Here is an 18,643-nt window from a genome sequence, read left to right as displayed (position 1 = left end):
TTTATCATGTAGTGGTGTACAATCAAATTAGGAATAAATAGATAACCAAGATGTTATGCATTACCACGCTGGTTGAATGAGCTTTTATTTTTTTAAAAAATAACCATTCAAGAATTGATTCATTTGCTTTAATCATCCTAACAGTTGTGGTAAAATACTTTTTATAATGCTACATTTACTTTCGTTAATAAATTTGTGTTTTGCATAGTAATGTGGCTATTTTCTTATTTTATCAATCAGTTTTTCTGCAAGCAGAGTAGTACATTTTGATTTAACTATTATAAAAAGGATTCTTATAAACACAAAGTTAAATCGACGATTAAGGTTCAAGCACCTGATAACAACGAGGAAGAGATCGGTGAACCATCTTCAGGAGACCATAATACTTTTTTCCATGGTTTACTTGACTACCATTTCAGCCCGAAACCAACCGTACCGGAGCGTCCTTGTCCAAGTCTGGTTTCATAGAGTTACACTCTGGAATCGGAGTATGTGTAGAATTAAGGAGGCTTTATAAGCGCATCGTTCATGCTAAAGGAGACAGCAATAACGGTTTCGGCAATTGGGAAACAAGAACCTGAACAGACTTGATAAGAAGTAAAATACATTAATAGCTGAGCTAGCCAGAGCATTGTCGTTTTCGTGTGTGTACATTTGTTGCGTGTGCAAGCGTAACACCACGAGCCTGAGCTGGGAGCGAATACGGTTGAATGATGCAGCCTCCATAATTTTCCTTGAACCTATTCCTTTTGAATTTGATGATTTTCTCCGTACTGTTAAGGATTGCGGAACTGCCTATATCTTCCATGACCATTTTTCTGAAGGCACACTGAAATCAAACAGCCTTTAGATCGTGATAACAAGCAATTTCTAGTGTGACAGCACCAGGCATCTTTTCGTCATGTTTCCGTCCTCTGCCCATCAGCTGATGTGATAGTACCACTGTTCTGTTGTTAATATTGATCCTCATTTTTGCTTGACCGAGGAAGGAGTCGCAGAACACATTGCTGTCCCAAATCTGGAAAGCAACACAATAGTAAAAAAGACTGAAAATAGAAATTAATGATAATAATATACAATTAATAGTTACGATACTAAGAACAATGGTAATGATGATAATGGTGATTGTAAAGTGAAACAAAATTAAGAAATACTCGCACCATCTGGGCAGGTAATAAGCATACAGACACTATTAACATCAGCAATAACAACTCCAAAGACAACTCTGTAGCAACGCCCACTGAGGCTTGGACCAGGTAAGACTTTTTGCAGTTAACTCGGTTAATCCCAAGCTAATACCACCCTGATTCTCTCCACACTCTCCCCGCTATTTATCGAAGAATTGTTAGTAAGTTGAGACCAACCTGTACTACCAAGTGCGTTTCCTTGGGTCTCCTGACGTAAAACAAAGCACCAGCTGAATTCCACACCGGGTTTCGTGTGTCCTTCACTGTGGGAATTCGGACAGTGTTTCCCTCGCACTTGATCAGGGCGTAAGGATCAACGCCTGATAGAACATTTGAACAAAGAAAGAAGGAAAGAAATATAAATAGTCAAATGCTACTTAATTTTTCTCTTTAACTTTTCATTGCACAATGATAATTATTTCGATCATTCAAAGCAGCTTTCTAAACTTCTGAAAAATCTAGTTCATACTATTAAAGTTAGTTATTTTCAGATCATGTTTATGCTATCCACTCTTAACTATCCTCGTTCTTTTTTAGATTATTTTCGCTACTATGTACGAATTTCGTATACATACAAACTGGCCACTGATATCGAAGGCTATTTCATTTATACAGGGTGGAGATTTCAACTTTATATCTGAACAGAATTGAATCGCTGAGCAGTTTAATAGGTTACAGGAATGTGGATTTGCATTCTGCCATTGCTCTTGCTGACTGAAGCTATGCCTCTGCAGCCAATTCATCTGAGGTTTAAGAGTTGCTGCTAGTGTTGTTAAAGATGGCTGGACCGTTACTTTTAACAAATGAGATTTATTTGCCATCTATATGCTCTATATCTGATTAAGGTAACATCCTTACTTAGCAACGTTCTCTTCTGGAGGTCAACCGCTGACTTTACAAAAACAGACAGGATGCAAACAGGGGTGCGAAATCTTGGGATGCAGCAGCAAATGTTACTTCTCTTGGGATGATCCTTTACTAATGCTCTACGAAAAATCAACAGGACAAGTTAACCCTTTAACTCCCATGAGTGACCAAGACAGAATTTCTCCTTACAATATCAATACAACATCAAGTACACAAGTGAAGAGAAAAAAGGAAAAATATGAATTATGGATCCAGTATCAAACTCTCCAACCTAACATCATAATAAGTGTATGGCAAACACTAAGGAGAATTACTAGTGAGATCTTAGGCATGAAAGGGTTAGAAACACGGCATGTCGTGTGATACCCCATACCAAGAGTTTTTAATCTTTTGCCCACAACCAACACGCCAGTGGTTTCCTAATAAAACTGTAGACGTAGATTCCATGTCAGTTAAAACGATTCTGACCCAGGAAATGACTGCAATGGAGCGCAGCAATGCATCGACATACAGAGAGCTAAATGGCTGAAACCAAACGACACAACAAACAAAAGAATGAAAAGATAAGCGTTTCGTACGTCTCGAAAACCATATTTCCATTCACTGATAAGCAAGCTTTTTGTTTCTTTTCTCTCGTTTTATTTGATTCCAATTTCTTTTTTATTCGAATCGTTGTTTCACTCTTTCTTTTTCCTTGATATGTACAAAGGTGCCACAACTAAAACTGTGTTTTTCTAATAACTCCCAATCTACGCCCCGGGCTTTCTAAAGTAACTGGAGATAGTATTTGCACACAAAAGCTTCCTCGAGTTACATACCTCGCATTAGAAGATTTCTCGGTGAAGATTCTCAGCATAAAATTCCCAGTCACATGTGGCTCATATGTTGATGGTAAAATAACATATCTCCCCGTCTTCAGCTGAAACCTGTTAACCACTTCCCTCATATTAATGAATATAGAGTCAGCGGCTTTCTCCATCATTACATGTAAACGGTAGCCACGATTCTCTTCCACCTTAACATAAATGAATAAATTCTGAATACCAGTATATTTTGTCACGACTATGGGTTTGAATAGAAAGTAATTTTCCAAAATTTTCTGCTGAGAAGAACGTTCTTTTTCTATATCATTTTATGCTATAATCATAGAGTCGTCTTGCAACTTCTAATTTACTAAAGGGGCAGGTTTCTAAATAAACTGGGCTAATTTACTAGTTGGCTAAGATTAAGAAACCCCTCCAAATCTATGGGAATTTTCTAACTAGTCTTTCATGGTACGACGTATGACCTTTTCTGAAATCCTCATTTCAGTTTTTAATTTTTTTTCCTGTTCTTTTCCTTCTTATTTATTCATTCAGCATCCTACGCAGACATTCTGCGAGCAAGCTTTCCTGAGCGCAAATATCATCAATGTCAAGGAGACCTTCTTTTTCCCTGGTTCTGATTAACAGCTATCGACTGGTAGATAACCGAAAACGTTTCTACTCTTATAAATGTAATACCTTCATAACGTAATATCCAATACTTAGATTCTTTCCGCCTTCATCTCTATCAATCCTCGTATCTTCCTGCATCAGTGCTATCATTACCTCTCCTGCGTCATCATCTTTTATGCTGAAAGCGTACTAAGAACGCAAAAATGGTAATTTGTGGTGATGATATTTGTGGAAGCTTCAACGTGCAAGGAAACCTTTAGGGAGGCGTTTGTCAGTTTTGAAGTTGTAGGTAGACAGAAGCAACTTAACCCTTTACACCCAAACATCAATATGCATATTCTCCATACTGCTCTCTATACATTTCCTAAGGTGCTGACATGGAGAATGTGTTTAACAATCAAGACCTTCTTTAGTTGGTGATCTATTGATTTATTCTCGTGACTTTAATGTTTGATTCTGGGCTGATATTGAAGGGAGAAATAAGATGCTTGTCATTCCTAGGGTTAAAGGATTAAGGTTGAAGTGGGAAGTGATTTACTAGCTGATGTCCAGTGAGGCATGGCCCATTGTATGAGACCGATCAAATTATTTTCAATACCTGTGGATTCTTGAAAAATGTGGCTTGGTTGGTAACGCATCCTCCCGCAGATGAACCGGGCTTCCATTCGTTTTTGTGTTTAAAAATGTGCCATCGCTTAGATAAAGAGAATATTGATGTATTCATCAAGTGACACATGGTGGCTTTGGAAAAGTAACGGCAGAAATCTTCAAACGACATCCTGTGAAAAATGGAAAAATATGGCAGAAATTGAAACAACCGGTTTCGACAGGAAGTTCTAAAGAAATGCGTACAGGAATGTTTGGAAATAACCCCCAAAAAACAACATCAAAAATTTTGGTAATGATAATAAAAATAACAAAATGATAGTACATATGACGAGTGAATAATGACATGGCATGCTAGAGCATGGGGTGTAAAGATAGGAGTTCCTAGAATCATTTGTTCTCTACAATGGGAAATTAAAGGCCTCATAAATCACACGTTATTGATAAAAGATTTGAAGATCTACGGTAAGAGTTTGGAACAAGTAAAGAAACCTTGGTAAACACTGTCTAGGAAAACACCTGTTATTATTTGTTATTGATATGTTAAAAAATTTCGCATGCATCATCATTATGGTATTTTCAAACCGACCAGAACTCGCCATCATCTTCAAAATCAATTCCTAGCTTTTTCCTTGTTTCTGCCTCAAGCTTGTTCCACTCCTCTGAACTATGTAAACACAAAACACAGAAGGGCGTCTCATAACAAGAACTAGACCATACAACTAAGTTTTTTCAAGCCAAAGATTGACTTCATGCTTGTTACCCATCGCTCCACGCGCCATTCCATTCTCTTTGTCCCCAGGGATTTCTAAGTCGGATCAGGTAGAGATGCTCTCGATTAAACAAGTTGAATAAGCCTTCACCAATGGTGATCTTAAAAAAAAATTAGGAAAAAAAGGAAAGAAAAGGATTAAAAATCAAAAACAAAATCAAAATTTCACCGTAAAAAAACTAAAACAAGCAACAAACAAACATAACATTTTGATATAAGAAGGCGCTATTTATAGAATTCGTTTGTTAAATCTAGCTCATCGGACGAGTAAAATTACCTTGCCTGAGGCGCCAAAATTTACTTACCTTTTTTATCGCAGTAACTCCGTATGCATGTCCCTTTACCAAACCAGTCTCTGTACGTTCTTCCATTTCTTCATGGCACTTGGCCTTAAAAAAGTAAAACAATTCGATTTGAAATAGATGCACAGATTAATAAACACATAAACAAGAGAGACACGATAACAGCATTGAAGGAGTGTTTACCGAGATTGAAGCACCAACAAGAGAGCTGTTATCCATGGCCTTCTGCATGCTTTTGAAAAATTCCAGTCTTCTCTCTTCATCGTCATCGTAGTTCGCGTCTTTAAGGTTAATTGACTCACATACCCCGCCTGTGAAATCGACCAGAGCGTCGGCGATATTGCCTGCTTCCAGAGCCTCATAACTTCCGCTCAGTCTGAAATTTATTTAAATAAATCTCGTGTGCAAGCTACTGACGGTTTTTACTGAGCTCTTGTGGTTTTCATTATTTTACTAAAGATTATTCAACTTGGCGTTTAGATAAAAATGCTTTGAGGTGCTTATCAAAACATCTCTAATCGTTGTCGTAGCAAAACCTTGTTTTAAAACAATCACAGTTTTGAAGTTAAAAATGTAGTCGTTACCAATCATACTCTGACTTACTTGGCGTAAGCCTTCTCAAGTAACGCTCCCCAGAACTCATTCTTCAACGAGGAGTGGATGAAGACCAATTGGCCATAAACTGTAGGAAGAAGATCATCAATTACCACTTCAGTCCATTCACCCTGACGCCAAAACCGGAACCGGAAGATTCCCTGGTACTTTCCAACGTCTTTTACATCCCACTCTTGGTTCTTCATGTCAGGAATAACCTAGCGTAGTTATAAAGGAACACCAGGTTCACATCAAAGTGCCTTTTTTCTCTCTTTCTTTTTTTGCTATCGAATAATAGTTATTTTAAAGTGGCAGACCATGTAGAAGTCGTGTTCCTCAAGCATTTACTTTTCTCTAAGCATAGGCTTGGCCGGACTACAACATTTTTTCTTTGATGGTAGCTGTTTGTCTTGTCTGAAAGAACTAACGGTCTTCTGAGTTAATCCCTTGTTTCTCCCGGTGACACGAAGTATTATTGGATGCTAATCCATCACTGTCCTCCCTGCGTCAAGTTTTTGTTGCAAAGATTTGCCGAGATACTTTTATAGTCTTTTGTGGGTTAAAGCATTGTAACAATTAAGTGTCTTTCTAAGAACACAGCACAAATCCCCAGTCAGAGCTCGAACCCGGATTTTCGTTCCGTAGCCTTGCGCTCTGAACATTATGTATGAAATCCGGTTTCGCTTTCCCACCAATACCAACTGAACAATATCTTTAGCAAATTATTTGTCTTTTCCAGCCTATTTCCCCTCCAAGCCACCTTACTTATTTGATCCAGCCTTAGACGGATTTCATTATATGATTATTATTGCCTTTTTAAACCGTCCTCAGGAGGTTCTATCCGTGAGATAGACTTGAGTATAAGGCCAGTCACATTTAACATTGTGTTAAACTCTTTTCAGTCAGGTGTATACCTTTTCCAAGAGTGAAGGTTCCAGGGCCAGAGTTGAACATGATGCCACAAACCAACAGTTTCCAAGTTTTCCTTGTGTGATGTCATGTCTGCTTGATCCGTCAACAAACAGGCTTGGAGGATCTGGCTCGCAAATGTCCTAAAAATGACAAATATATTTGATAAATTGAATATTCTAGCCAAGAATGTTGATATGACAACGTCTCTACCGTAAGGTGTAATCAACATATTGGTTTTCCTTATAACCGCGTGCAGGATGCCGCCTAATCAATTAAGATTCCTTAAAGTTATGCAAATTAATCTGTAACAGCAAGAGTGGGCTCCCGGTAACAGAGAAAAATTGTCAAACCCTCTACTTTCCATACATAGGAGCGTGGTAAACTTTCTTGTTTTTGTAGTATGACGTCTCCTTTTTGTTCATTTTCTATTGATCTAAGTGGAGATGAGGGCTTGAAGTCTTGAAAACGTTTCATTAGCGTACTATTATCTTAATCATAAAATGATTATAATTTGTTCTTTAAGAAAGAATTGTGGTGGGAGTCAAAGTAGCCAAGGATCCGTCCCTTTCTCAGCTACACCCTTGAGTGCGAAAAAATTAGAAAATCAATTTTTTAATGTTTGACTCAGACATGAAGCAGTGATAGAAAATCCATGAATTGACCGATCTTGAATGTTATCTTCTTAAATCATTATTTTGCCTCTTGATTTAGAAATTCTTCATTCCAAGAATCAATTGAAAAATGGCTCGACTTGTCAACTGGCACCTTATTATAGAAACTGACAACTGACCTTGAAAAGTAAATATTTGAATTATCAAACGGGTGGCTGAAATAACATTGATCAACACTTGATCGTTAAGTGTTTTGTGTTTACGTCTCTATTAAAGAAGATAAAATTTAAATAGTTTAAGTACCCATCGATTTTTTTTGTTGAGCACTTTGTATACTTATTCAATGTAGAACATTCACCCCCTTCTACCTCCCTGTGAAGTCTGTTATGACGTTATTATCTCGACGGAGACTTGGTAAATAGTTTGGAATAGAAACTAAAGAAGCTTTTGAAATTAGACACTTACTCCACTCTAAAGTATGAAATAACATTAAATTTTCGTTGAACCTGAGGGATTGGAAAATGGTAGTCTAATTTCCAGACCACCTGAAGCGTTCATCATATTTCTCAATCACTCTGGCGTGAGTTGTGTTATGTTCAATATTCATGTGATTGTCTGAATCAACGAAGCGCTCGCCACTATTGGGTTTACAATAAGTTTCAAAACAAAACGTACTTTCCATATCGCCCCAACAAAATTATACAAACCTAAAGCTTGAAATCTGACAAGAAGTTCTTACGAATGTTGGGTTGTAAATCACTTTTCAAGCATTGCTCGTTAGAGCGAGCTATCTTAACATTAAGGCCTTTTGTTTTCAAAAGAACTATGCTAATTTAAAAAGTTTAACTTGGACAATAAACCCCCATTTAGTTGCGTTGGCAACATTGCTAGATTGTTCCCTTCTCTGACTGTTTCGTTCTATCCGTCAAAATCTATTCGGATTAGAAGTTTTTTTTCAAATTTGATTAAGAAGGAGGGCTTTCTTTACTTTTCTAAGCGAAATAATCTAAGTAAGAACGGTAAATTCGTGTAACAAGGTGACATCCGTGATAAGCATAATCAACAACTGAAACAGCCTTGGTCCTACATGTCTACAAGGAAATTCAAGGATTATTCAATACTTTAATACTTTTCTTAAAGCATAGAATGAAGCTGAAAATAGACCAAGGACTAAAAGGGCTTTAATCATACCTTAGGTCTTCGCCAAACGATTTGTTCTGGCGGCGCACGGCTGAAAAATATCGATTTATCGTTCGCTGGAAATTCGGGATCTTCGAACAGGCGTTCTTCCTTTTCGCATTGTGACTTGAGTTTGCTGTAACGCTGGTTCTTGAAATAATTCAGCTTTACCATAGCTCAAACAGATACGATTTCACGCTTAACTGGATTCATAGAGGTGTAAAGTGTGTCAAAATTTTGATTTTGTTAGTAGGTAACATCATCGGGGTTTTTATGGATGATGGCGCACAGAAGGGCCTGGGTCGAGTCGATTTAAAAAATCCATCTTTCTTTGTCTTCGATAATGAACTCATAAGAAGAGTTAGTAAGAAATATTACGTCAGTCATCAGTTTAAGGGAGATCTCTTTAAGGCTCATATCCCCACCCTCGTAATTTCGCTGGTAACAGTGTACCTACAACATTACCTCAGATCGTACCACCATCTCGCGGAGTAAACTTCATAAAGACTGGTTATTGGACGATTATGAGAGATTTCACCTCTAAAACAAATACCCTCTGTCTTATGCTAAAGAAACTCATATCAATGAAACGAACTATGTCACAGCTTCTTTAACAGCGCAAATTAACGCAGAAATCTCCACTTATATCAATCACACTCGCGTACATGCATGTCACGCGCGCAGCTCTTTCCTTCTTTCGTTCGATCATTGGAAACATCCACGGTTCACTTCGAATTTGAAAATTTATTTCTTATTAATTCCCCAATCCACATAAGAGTGTTACAAAATTCTTAAGATAGTAATATAGAGAAAAATTTAAAGAACTAACCAGCTCCACCCTTTACTACAACAAACTAGCGGTCGTAACGATAGTTTTTTCTTCGTTTGCAATTTGGTAGCTGTAAAATTTCTATCTTTTGTCAACTGTAATAAAAATGGCAAAACTTTTCACTGGTACGCACCATTTAAGGTTCTTGCTTTTCTTTTGTATCATTTGTGTAAAAGTGTCTAATAAAGTTTGTAGTGTGTGTTAAATACTTCAAAATAAGTTATATCTCACATCAAAGCTTAGAAATATATTAGCTACGGTATACGAGCTTACACTTCTAAGATAAGTAAAATAAGTGAAATATTTCAGACAACTATTCATTAGAAACCAGCGAAGCTGTAATTCAGCGAGAGAGCTCAAGTTCGCTCATTGCGTTCCCAATGCCCAGCTCAAGTTAATGAAAGTACCTGGCGTTTAACTGGGAAATAAAATAACTGTTAAAAGTGCGGTTTGTGATGCTTTCCTGGCGACTAGAAAAATAGTTTTGATTTAACTTCTACAAAAACGATTATTAAAAGTTGCCCCTCCACTTACAAAAATCGTGTCAGATAGAATATTAATGATTCATCAAAAGTGTTATGAATTACACGAACTCCAGTTGTTTCAACAACGAAATACTGTTCTAGATCGTGGTTTGTCAACGATATCTGTTGTCCGAAATATGAACAATTTCCCTTAGAGAAACCTTTAATTTAAAAGCATGCCAATTTTCTATATATTGCGCTGCAGCTTTATGTCATTGAAAATATTCCACAAAGGTCTTCATATGATAATCGCAAAGAGTTTCCCTTTTTACCAGTGCTGAATTATTCAGCCCCATCCCTATCCGAAATGAGGTACCTGGCTCAGGCCAGACTAGCCCGCCATTTCATATACTAGGATCCTTATATATTCAAGTGACAGTGCGGCTATTCGCGAGTGGGTTGAAATTTGAGTGTCAATCTCTGCTCATCTCCAATTCCGGCTCTTTGGTACGAAGGAAGCTCGTACCAGTTTCCACGTTTTTCATAGGTTTGAGTTAAATAAGTTAAAGTCTGTCCAAATCGAGTGTTATCATGTCATTTGTAGTTACTATGGCAAAAGCCTAAAAGGTTTCAAATAATTATCAAAAAAGCAATCATGAGAGAAAAAAGCTACACACTGCCTTATTTGTTTTTGGTTCTTCGGGTTTGAAATCTCGCGCCAAAGAAACAGGTGACAGCCACCTTAAAAAACAACAGAAAGAAAGAAAAAAAAGGGCGGTATTGTAACTAAGTACGCGCGTACTTGCGTAATGTCAGTATCTACTTTCTGCAGAAACAACGTCTTAAAATGCGACCACAACTAGTAAATGGAGAGCGTCCTCGTACACTTAATTCCTTACTACTTCCCTTCAGGCTGATGAGAGCAGACATTGATAAGATCTATCGTTCACAACATAACAATACAATTCATATAATTAGATGGCAAGCAGATCCTGGTAACATTTGACCTCCACGGTGACAACACCCGGCATTTGTACTTGGTGATTTCGTCTTCTTCCCATCAGCTGATGTGTTTCTGTCACGGCTTTGTTGTTAATATCAATTGCTATCTTAGCTTGACCCATGAACGAGTCCCAGAACCAGTTGTAATCCCACACCTAAATGAAAAGACGACGAGAAAGACACCCACATAAGTACTTGTACCTGCTGTCACGCAACGGCCATGTTGATGACGAAATTTCTTTCAAAGCACGAAAGCTTCACTACATAGGAGAACTATGAAAATACACGACTTTTTTTTTGGGGGGGGGGGCAGATATCGAATAAGTATAATTCTCTAGAGGAAGACCTACGACACTGAAAAAGGTGTGACAATATACTAAATTAAAAATCTCTAAACCGTCATCAAATTCTACTGACGAGTAAATGATGAAGCAATGAGTGCGACCACTTGTTAGTAATCCTTACCTGTACAACCAAGCGAGATTTTTGAGGTCTTCTGACAAAAAAAAGCGCGCCAGTATTCCATTGTGGATTCAACGAGTCTTTCTGCACAGGAGTCTTGACTTTCCGTCCCTCACAGCTGATCGTGGCATATGGATCAGGTGCTGAAATTATTACAAAATAAAAAAAGCAATGATCAGAAATAAAATAATAATATACAATTCGGTTAAATTTAAGAAAACGCTTCACCTACTAGGAAATCGAATTGACTTTTAAGAAAGCTTAAAACACCACTCTTTAGAGCATGATTCTTTTATGAAAACAGGCTCTTAACGCCTCGCTGCGACCTCGGGTACGGTGGTACGGTATCCAGTCACCTCGCCACCAAGCAGACTCGCCACCAAGGAACGATCTCGCCACCAACGTACTCGCCACCAAGCGAAGTCTTCTCGCCACCAACCACCAATAAAGAGATTAGTCGAGGACAGTAGGATGTTCGGCTGATAAGTCTGTACTCAAACTTTATAAACGTATGTTGTCGAAAGCACGTTCGAAACCGATAAGTTTGTTCGCTTGTCTGTACTCAAACTTTATAAACGTATGTTGTCGAAAGCACGTTCGAAACCGATAAGTTTGTTCGCTTGTCTGTACTCAAACTTTATAAACATATGTTGTCGAAAGCACGTTCGAAACCGATAAGTTTAGTTTTAATACAACTGCTATCGAGTTTCATTTCATCACTTATTTCTTCCCATGAAGTTTCATTTTCTCTCAAGTAAGTTTTTATTCCTCGCATCGAGTTTTGCAATTTCTCCTCGCTTACGTGCAAAAGACAAACACGATACGTTTCGATGTCAATGAGTTAGGAACGGAACACATCTAACACGTCGCTGAAGGTCATAATTTAAATACAGACAAGCGCACAAACGTATCGGCTGATTTGAATTGTGCTCGTTCGAACATCCTACTCTCCTCGACTACTTTATTCTAGTTTATCTCTTTATTGGTGGTTGGTGGCGAGAAGACTTCGCTTGGTGGCGAGTACGTTGGTGGCGAGATCGTTCCTTGGTGGCGAGTTCGCTGGTGGCGAGTCTGCTTGGTGGCGAGGTGACCGGTAACCGGTGGTACGATGGTAATAACGGTGTCGAGTGCGGTGATGATAACGAAATGGATTCCTTCCGATAAAAAGTATTCACTAGTCTACGGAAAGGGTCCAGTTAAAAGAGATCCCTCATCATGAGAGGTTATGAACGTATCGAGAACGACGCATGAGTTCGCAACGGATGTGTCACCCACAAAGGTGACGTTCATTAAAAAGGACTTTAAATAGGACGAGTGTTACTGCTCAATTTAAACCACATACTGAATTCAACAATGTTTGTAACTAGTAACAAAGCTGTTAGTGTTCCGATAACTCTTACACTACTGGCAGTAACACTTTGTTATCTTACTCATTGATAGTCTGCTGGTTTTTTGAAGTCCACCAGCTGATTTAACGGTAACGGAAAGCACGCAGACAGGAGTACGACACTGTGGGAAGCAGCAAAATATTTTACTTCCGGTGGAGTGCTCCTGGTTTAGAAATCTACAAAAATAAGCAAATAACAGAGATGAAAACATTGATTTTGGGACAGTTGGTCAGCGTCAGGTACAGAGGTAGGTAGAGGGATGCTTACATTGCTTTTGAGGACTTTTCAGTGAATATTCTCATCAGGAATTGACCAGCTTTGTTTTGCTCGTATGTGGATGGTATCACCACGTATCTTCCTTTCTTAAAGTGAAACTTGTTCACCACTTCTCGTGCGTTGATGAAGATAGAATCTCCAGCTTTTTCAAACATCGTATGTAACCGATACTTTCTGTTCTCTTCCACCTGAGGGCGAAACAATGAGACTGAGGGCTGGCAAAAATGGACAGAAAATGACCAAACGACTCAAAACTGAACATACGTACGTAAACGTACTCCTGTACCAGATAGACAAACAGTCAGACAGACAAGTAAACACATACAGACCGACAAGCGAAAACAGTACAGGATAGTAAAATTGAAGGCCAGAAAAATGACTAAGCGAGGAAACCAAAAAGGCAGACAGGGACAGCAATAAACAGACAAATAGAAACACCGATACCGAAACACATTGTAAACGTACACCAACTATGATCACACAAACTGACGGACATGCACATGTAGGTGGTAGTATAGCAGTCAAAAACACATAAACAAACATTGTGGCAGAAAAAATCAACTGACAGTCGTCACGAAGATAGGGACTGATAGGCATTAAGACAGACCCCAAAATGACAAATATTTGACTTGAAACAAACGAATTCTGACAAATATGGTTTGCATATTCAGAAATGAAAAGATCTCACCCAGATAATTGGTAGCTGTTTTTAGCAGTGTTACCTTCATAACAAAATATCCAATGGTGAGGTTTTCTGCGCCATGTTCTTTCGCTTTTCTTGTGTCTTCCTGCATCAGCGAGATCATCACTTCTCCCTCCTCTTTTACAGTGAAAGCATACTGACAAAATTAAACGTTCAATTGATAGTAGTTGCAAGACCTCAAGAAGTTGTGATAAACAGAAAAATGCAAAGACACTTAACTTTTCAAGCCAAATGACTCAAAGCTACCGGTGCTCATATCTTTCAAGTCTCACTTATTTCAAGTAACCTCCTGCTCCCGGACCCCTGCCTCCTCCCCCATAACATTTCTTCAGGTTCCCCTGATGGTTTGGTGCTACTCATTTACATGTACATGGGTAGAGAGAGCACTGTGTGAGAACATTTTCTAGCTAAGAAACAAGAAATGTCTATTACAAGGTTTGGGTTCTCCAACAGAAAAAAATGCAAGCTCTGGGTAAAACAAACTAAATGAAAGAACACACAGGTAAATTTAAGCTCATAGAAAAATGTTATGTACCTGTGGGTTCTTCAGGAAAGTGCTTCTATTTTCAACACACCCACCAGCAGAGGAGCCTGGTGACCACTGATAGTTGTGTTTAAACACATGCCATCTGTTTGAGAGTGAAAAGATTGATGTGTTGATGACATGGCACAAGGTGGCATTGGTGAAGTGTGAGCAGAAGTCTTCAAAAGACATCCTAAAGACAAGAAAAACCATACAAAAACAATCAATATGGGTGAGCACAAAATTCAAAACATGTAAAGAAGAGAAGCCAAAGATATGCTAAAACTACAACACCAAGTAATGGGTAAAATATGTTAAAAAAGAGTACATGCACTAACCAAAACTCTCCATCATTCTCAAAGACAATCCCAAGCTTTTCTCTATCACTTGATTTAAGCTTTTTCCACTCTTCAGAGCTAAAAAAATTATGAATTCAAAATAGATATCATAATTCTAATACGGAAGCAATCCTTGCAGTTATGAACACTACTTAAGTAGTTGTGAAAATAAGGCCAAAAAGAAATTAAGGCCTGTATGAGATTTGAACCCATGACCTCTGTGATACTGGTGCAGCACTCTACCACATGAGCTAACAAGCTAACTGGGAACTGGTCATTATGTTGATTCCAAATAAACCCTCAAAGTGGTGATTGTTTGTAATAAATAACAATGGGAATAATATTTTTTTGAACCAGTATTAGTATAATATAATATAATATTAAAATAAGATAATTAATAGTAATAAATAATAATTAAATTAGGATAATTATCCTAGTTTTGAACAAGAATATTTGATAAGAATAACATAAAATATCATTATTGAAAAAAAATTAGTTTTCAGTTGTTATTACTCATCACTCCAAGGTCCATTCCACTCCTTTTGACCCCAAGGATTCCTCAGACGAATCATGTAAAGATGTTGTCGATTGAACAGACTGAAAAGACCCTCACCGATGGTGATCTGAAATAAACAAGTATATTGTACGGCCGAGTGTGGGTTTTAATTTTATCTGTTATAGTTGTGTGTAAATCACTACAAAGTTACCTTTTTCTGGGACCAGTTGCTAAAAATTGCAGTATTTATGAAAATTTCCTCTGAGTGGAGAATTAAACAAACCATATCTAATGAAGTTACTATCTTTAGAATAATGTCCTGCAGCCTAGAATCTACATCTTTGTCACCATGCAGTTTGAGAAGTTATTCTTTTCTTACTTTGCTTTTTAATTTATTTGTTTGTGGTTGATTTTCTGAATGCTGATGATCAAAAAACATAACAGCAGGAGAGCAGTGCAGCAACAGACCACAGGGAACCTGATCCGTAAGATGCACTGATCACAGCTGTAGAATCCCATCCAATCGCAACTGAGCCCAACAGCACATGGATTTGAACATTTATTTGTTCAACCTCATTGCCTGGAGAAGACTGGCAATATTGAGTTGAAACATCGCAATCCACTGAGATCAGAAGTGACCACATCATGGGAGAAATGATTATATTTCTCTTTTGAAGTGTTATTTACCATCATGGTAAATAACACTTTAAAAGATGATGATGATGACCAACTATAACCTATTACCATAAGATAAAAAGTTGAAGTTACCTTCTTTACTGCTGTGACACCATATGCATGTCCCATAACTAAACCAGTCTCTGTGCGCTTTTCCATCTCGTCTCTATTTTTGATCTTGTAAAAAAAAGGGATATGTCAAAATATCAAGTTTTTGATGTGTTCATATGATAAACTTCTTTGCAAGGTGAATACTTGACACACCTCCAGTGTTTGCTATCTGTCAAGATAAGACTTAATTGACTATAAGGCAACCTGTACATCACAACTAAGTTCCACATTTTATTGATTAAGATTTTCTCACATTTGAATATAATTATTTTCAAAAGGGAAACCAAAAGTAATTGCCATGCTCATTTTAATTCCTTTCATTTTCCAATCAAGTTTTTAGGTCCTTGTGAATCCAACTAGTATACAAGTCATGTATAATATGCAAGTACACACCCACTGTTTGTACAGCACTTACTCTTATTGAAGCACCAATCAGGGATTTATCTCGCATTGCTCTTTGCATACTTTTAAACAAGATCAGTCTCTTCTCCTGATCTTGACTGTAACCCCCATCTTTAAGGCTGATCGACTCACAGACTCCACCAGTGAAATCTACTAAGGCATCACCAGTATTACCTGCTTCTAATGCTTCATATGAACCTGCCATTCTTAAAAAAGGAAAAAAAATTGTAACCCATTTCACTTCACAACTCCATTGGCATATGGAGTATTATGGTCTGCTATTTCTAAATAACTTCCAAAAACTTTGCTTACTTAGCATATGCTTTTTCCACCAGGGCACTCCAAAACTCATTCTTGTCTGTCGAGTGGATGTACACCAGTTTTCCAGCAATTGTTGGTAGAAGATCATCAATGACAACTTCAGTCCACTGGCCTTGACGGAAGAACCGGAACCTAAAGATTCCTTGATAATTACCAACATTTTCAGGGTCCCACTCCTGATGCTTTATATCTGGAATTACCTGAACAGGTAAAAAAAAAATAACACAGAAAATGTCAAAATATCTGTTTGATATTTTAACATCATGGTAGTTTAATGTGGTTGATAAGAGGGATGAATTGATCTTCATAGGTCACCTGCAGTTAAAGCAATATAGGAATTGAATGGAAAGAAATCAAGGCTTCACTGGGATCTTAACCTTCACTCTTGACCTTTCACATGCAATCAACCTCAACAAGCAGTGCACTGTCATGTAACATCACTGAGATATACAGACCTTCTCTAACAGAGATGGTTCCAAAGCCAATGAGGAACATGCTGCAACAAACCAACAATTCCCAAGTTTGCCTTGGGTGACATCATGGCTGCTCATTCCATCCACAAACAGCTGAGGAGGGTCAGGAGTACAGATGTCCTGAGGAAAATGCAGAAAACAGGATCCATCAGAGTTTACTCTAAATCTTTTTTTAATTTGACATTTCATTGTTTTGAGCCTATATGAAAGCAAAGGTCTAAAGGAACTTGTTGTGGTTGTTTTGTGGAGGAAGGGAAAGAACCCTGAGAAAGTTTTAAAAGACTATGAAAAAATAGAGCCCCTAAAATTTGCCCTCCCCCATCACATGACTGACCACATATACATGGAAAGTTCTGATGTTCTATATTCACAGGAAGGGGGGTTGGGGAAGGAAGTGGATGGGCGTTCACATTCTGGTAAGTTCTGCGGGTGTAATGAATTCAATTACAGTAGAATGCCCGCAAATAAATATCTTGCTTAGGTATAAAAAAGGACATAGTTTTTGTTCATTTATAGCATAGTATTGCTTCACTATAACACTATAGGGAGCTAATTGATCATGGTGCAATATTTGTAAATGAATTGGACGCGAACCAACGTAACTGCGCTTAAGAATAGCGCAATATACCATTTCAAGCCTGTACATTTCGGGGAACGATAAAACACTTATGACTTAGTTTTCATATTTATGAAAAAAAAAACCAAAAAAAGCTTCAATTTCTCTCTCGGCTCTGTGGTTTGAAAAACCACAGAGCCGCAAAACTCATCAAGCACTGCGAAAGCAGATACTTCAAGTGACCATAACATAATAACGAGACAATTAATTTAAATATGTTTATGTTTTCTAACCGTCTCGATCAATCCAGAAGTTCCATAAAACTATATAGCTACAATGCGTTGGTACATCGACATGATACAAAAAAGGCGGAATATCACTACGATTACAAAATATCGCTGGAATGAAACTAAAAAACGAACCAATCTATCGTTTTGAAAGTTCCACACGTCACGTATTATGTACGGGCACCAGAATTTTAAACAGCTCCTTACAAGAGCTTGGAGACACAACAATATTAAAGGATTAATGTATTAATTTAATGTCTAACGTTGGCTAACGTAAATAATTCAGCACTTTTCCAATAATGTGGGTTCAAGAAGGTATTTTAAAAGGCAGAATAAACCAACTTTTCACCTACGCTCTCGTTAAGCAACACAATGTACAGCAAAACATTTAAATGAATTCAATAGCCGATAAATGAGTTAGAAGTCTGTGTATTTTCAAACGCATATCGGATCACCGCCATGCTCGAGATCGAGACACAGCGTTAGTTAGTCTACATAACTCAAATAAAAGAAAGCCCTGCTGAAAATTAATGTTACAATACCTTGGGTCTCTTCCATTCTACGTGCTCGGGAGGTGTCGCTCGACTAAAGTACAATGATTTCGTCTCGGGCGGAAATTCAGGATCCACAAAAAGTCTTTCATCTCTTTCGCATTGTCCCTTAAGCTTGCTGTAACGTTGATTTTTGAAATAATGTAACTTCACCATGTTTTCCTTTAGAGAGAACCTACGATATAGACTGTGAACTTCGAGCGATCGGAAATTTGGACGAAAGCCTCGTAATCATTCGCGCGGAAATTGATTGAAATGCACACCTAGAAAATCTGCGACGCCATTGGTTGACCCGTTTAGAAATCTAAATTTATACCGGA

General features: G+C 37.8%; 2 protein-coding genes across 2 annotated transcripts; both read right to left on the bottom strand.

The window, feature by feature from the left end:
- Positions 1–50: 50 nt before the first annotated feature.
- On the bottom strand, positions 51–8,739 carry LOC131798208 (calpain-5). Its single transcript, XM_059115861.2, has 13 exons — positions 8,479–8,739; positions 6,679–6,816; positions 5,774–5,982; positions 5,354–5,546; positions 5,174–5,257; positions 4,860–4,969; positions 4,686–4,763; positions 4,089–4,269; positions 3,557–3,679; positions 2,873–3,069; positions 2,046–2,173; positions 1,365–1,507; positions 51–1,018 (listed from the first exon to the last, which is right to left on the bottom strand). Exons 1-13 carry the CDS (start codon positions 8,638–8,640, stop codon positions 836–838), a joined length of 1,929 nt encoding a protein of 642 aa, XP_058971844.2. The 5' UTR covers positions 8,641–8,739; the 3' UTR covers positions 51–835.
- A 456-nt stretch (positions 8,740–9,195) lies between these two features.
- Positions 9,196–18,544, bottom strand: LOC131798223 (calpain-5-like). The gene is made up of 13 exons (XM_059115882.2): positions 18,315–18,544; positions 16,912–17,049; positions 16,448–16,656; positions 16,149–16,341; positions 15,716–15,799; positions 14,965–15,074; positions 14,452–14,529; positions 14,126–14,306; positions 13,610–13,726; positions 12,879–13,075; positions 12,654–12,787; positions 11,227–11,366; positions 9,196–10,916 (listed from the first exon to the last, which is right to left on the bottom strand). The coding sequence occupies exons 1-13, from the start codon at positions 18,477–18,479 to the stop codon at positions 10,734–10,736; spliced, it is 1,929 nt and encodes a 642-aa protein (XP_058971865.2). The 5' UTR covers positions 18,480–18,544; the 3' UTR covers positions 9,196–10,733.
- Between the last annotated feature and the right edge of the window lie 99 nt (positions 18,545–18,643).

Source organism: Pocillopora verrucosa, chromosome 6, assembly GCF_036669915.1.
Source record: "Pocillopora verrucosa isolate sample1 chromosome 6, ASM3666991v2, whole genome shotgun sequence".
Classification (NCBI taxonomy): domain Eukaryota; kingdom Metazoa; phylum Cnidaria; class Anthozoa; order Scleractinia; family Pocilloporidae; genus Pocillopora; species Pocillopora verrucosa.
This window is presented reverse-complemented; position numbering and strand designations above follow the sequence as displayed.

What these genes read in the sequence shown, in the direction of transcription:
- LOC131798208 (XM_059115861.2), bottom strand. Translation starts at nt 8,640, where the DNA reads ATGGTAAAGCTGAATTATTTCAAGAACCAGCGTTACAGCAAACTCAAG. An exon ending in TCGTTTGGCGAAGACCTAAG is followed by an intron (nt 6,817 to 8,478) that starts GTATGATTAAAG and finishes TGTCATTTTTAG; the next exon opens with GACATTTGCGAGCCAGATCC. An exon ending in GAGAAATCTTCTAATGCGAG is followed by an intron (nt 2,174 to 2,872) that starts GTATGTAACTCG and finishes GATTTTTCGTAG; the next exon opens with AGCATTAGTAAAGGATCATC.
- LOC131798223 (XM_059115882.2), bottom strand. Translation starts at nt 18,479, where the DNA reads ATGGTGAAGTTACATTATTTCAAAAATCAACGTTACAGCAAGCTTAAG. An exon ending in AACCATCTCTGTTAGAGAAG is followed by an intron (nt 16,657 to 16,911) that starts GTCTGTATATCT and finishes TTACCTGTTCAG; the next exon opens with GTAATTCCAGATATAAAGCA. An exon ending in AACCAGCAGACTATCAATGA is followed by an intron (nt 11,367 to 12,653) that starts GTAAGATAACAA and finishes TAATAATTTCAG; the next exon opens with CACCTGATCCATATGCCACG.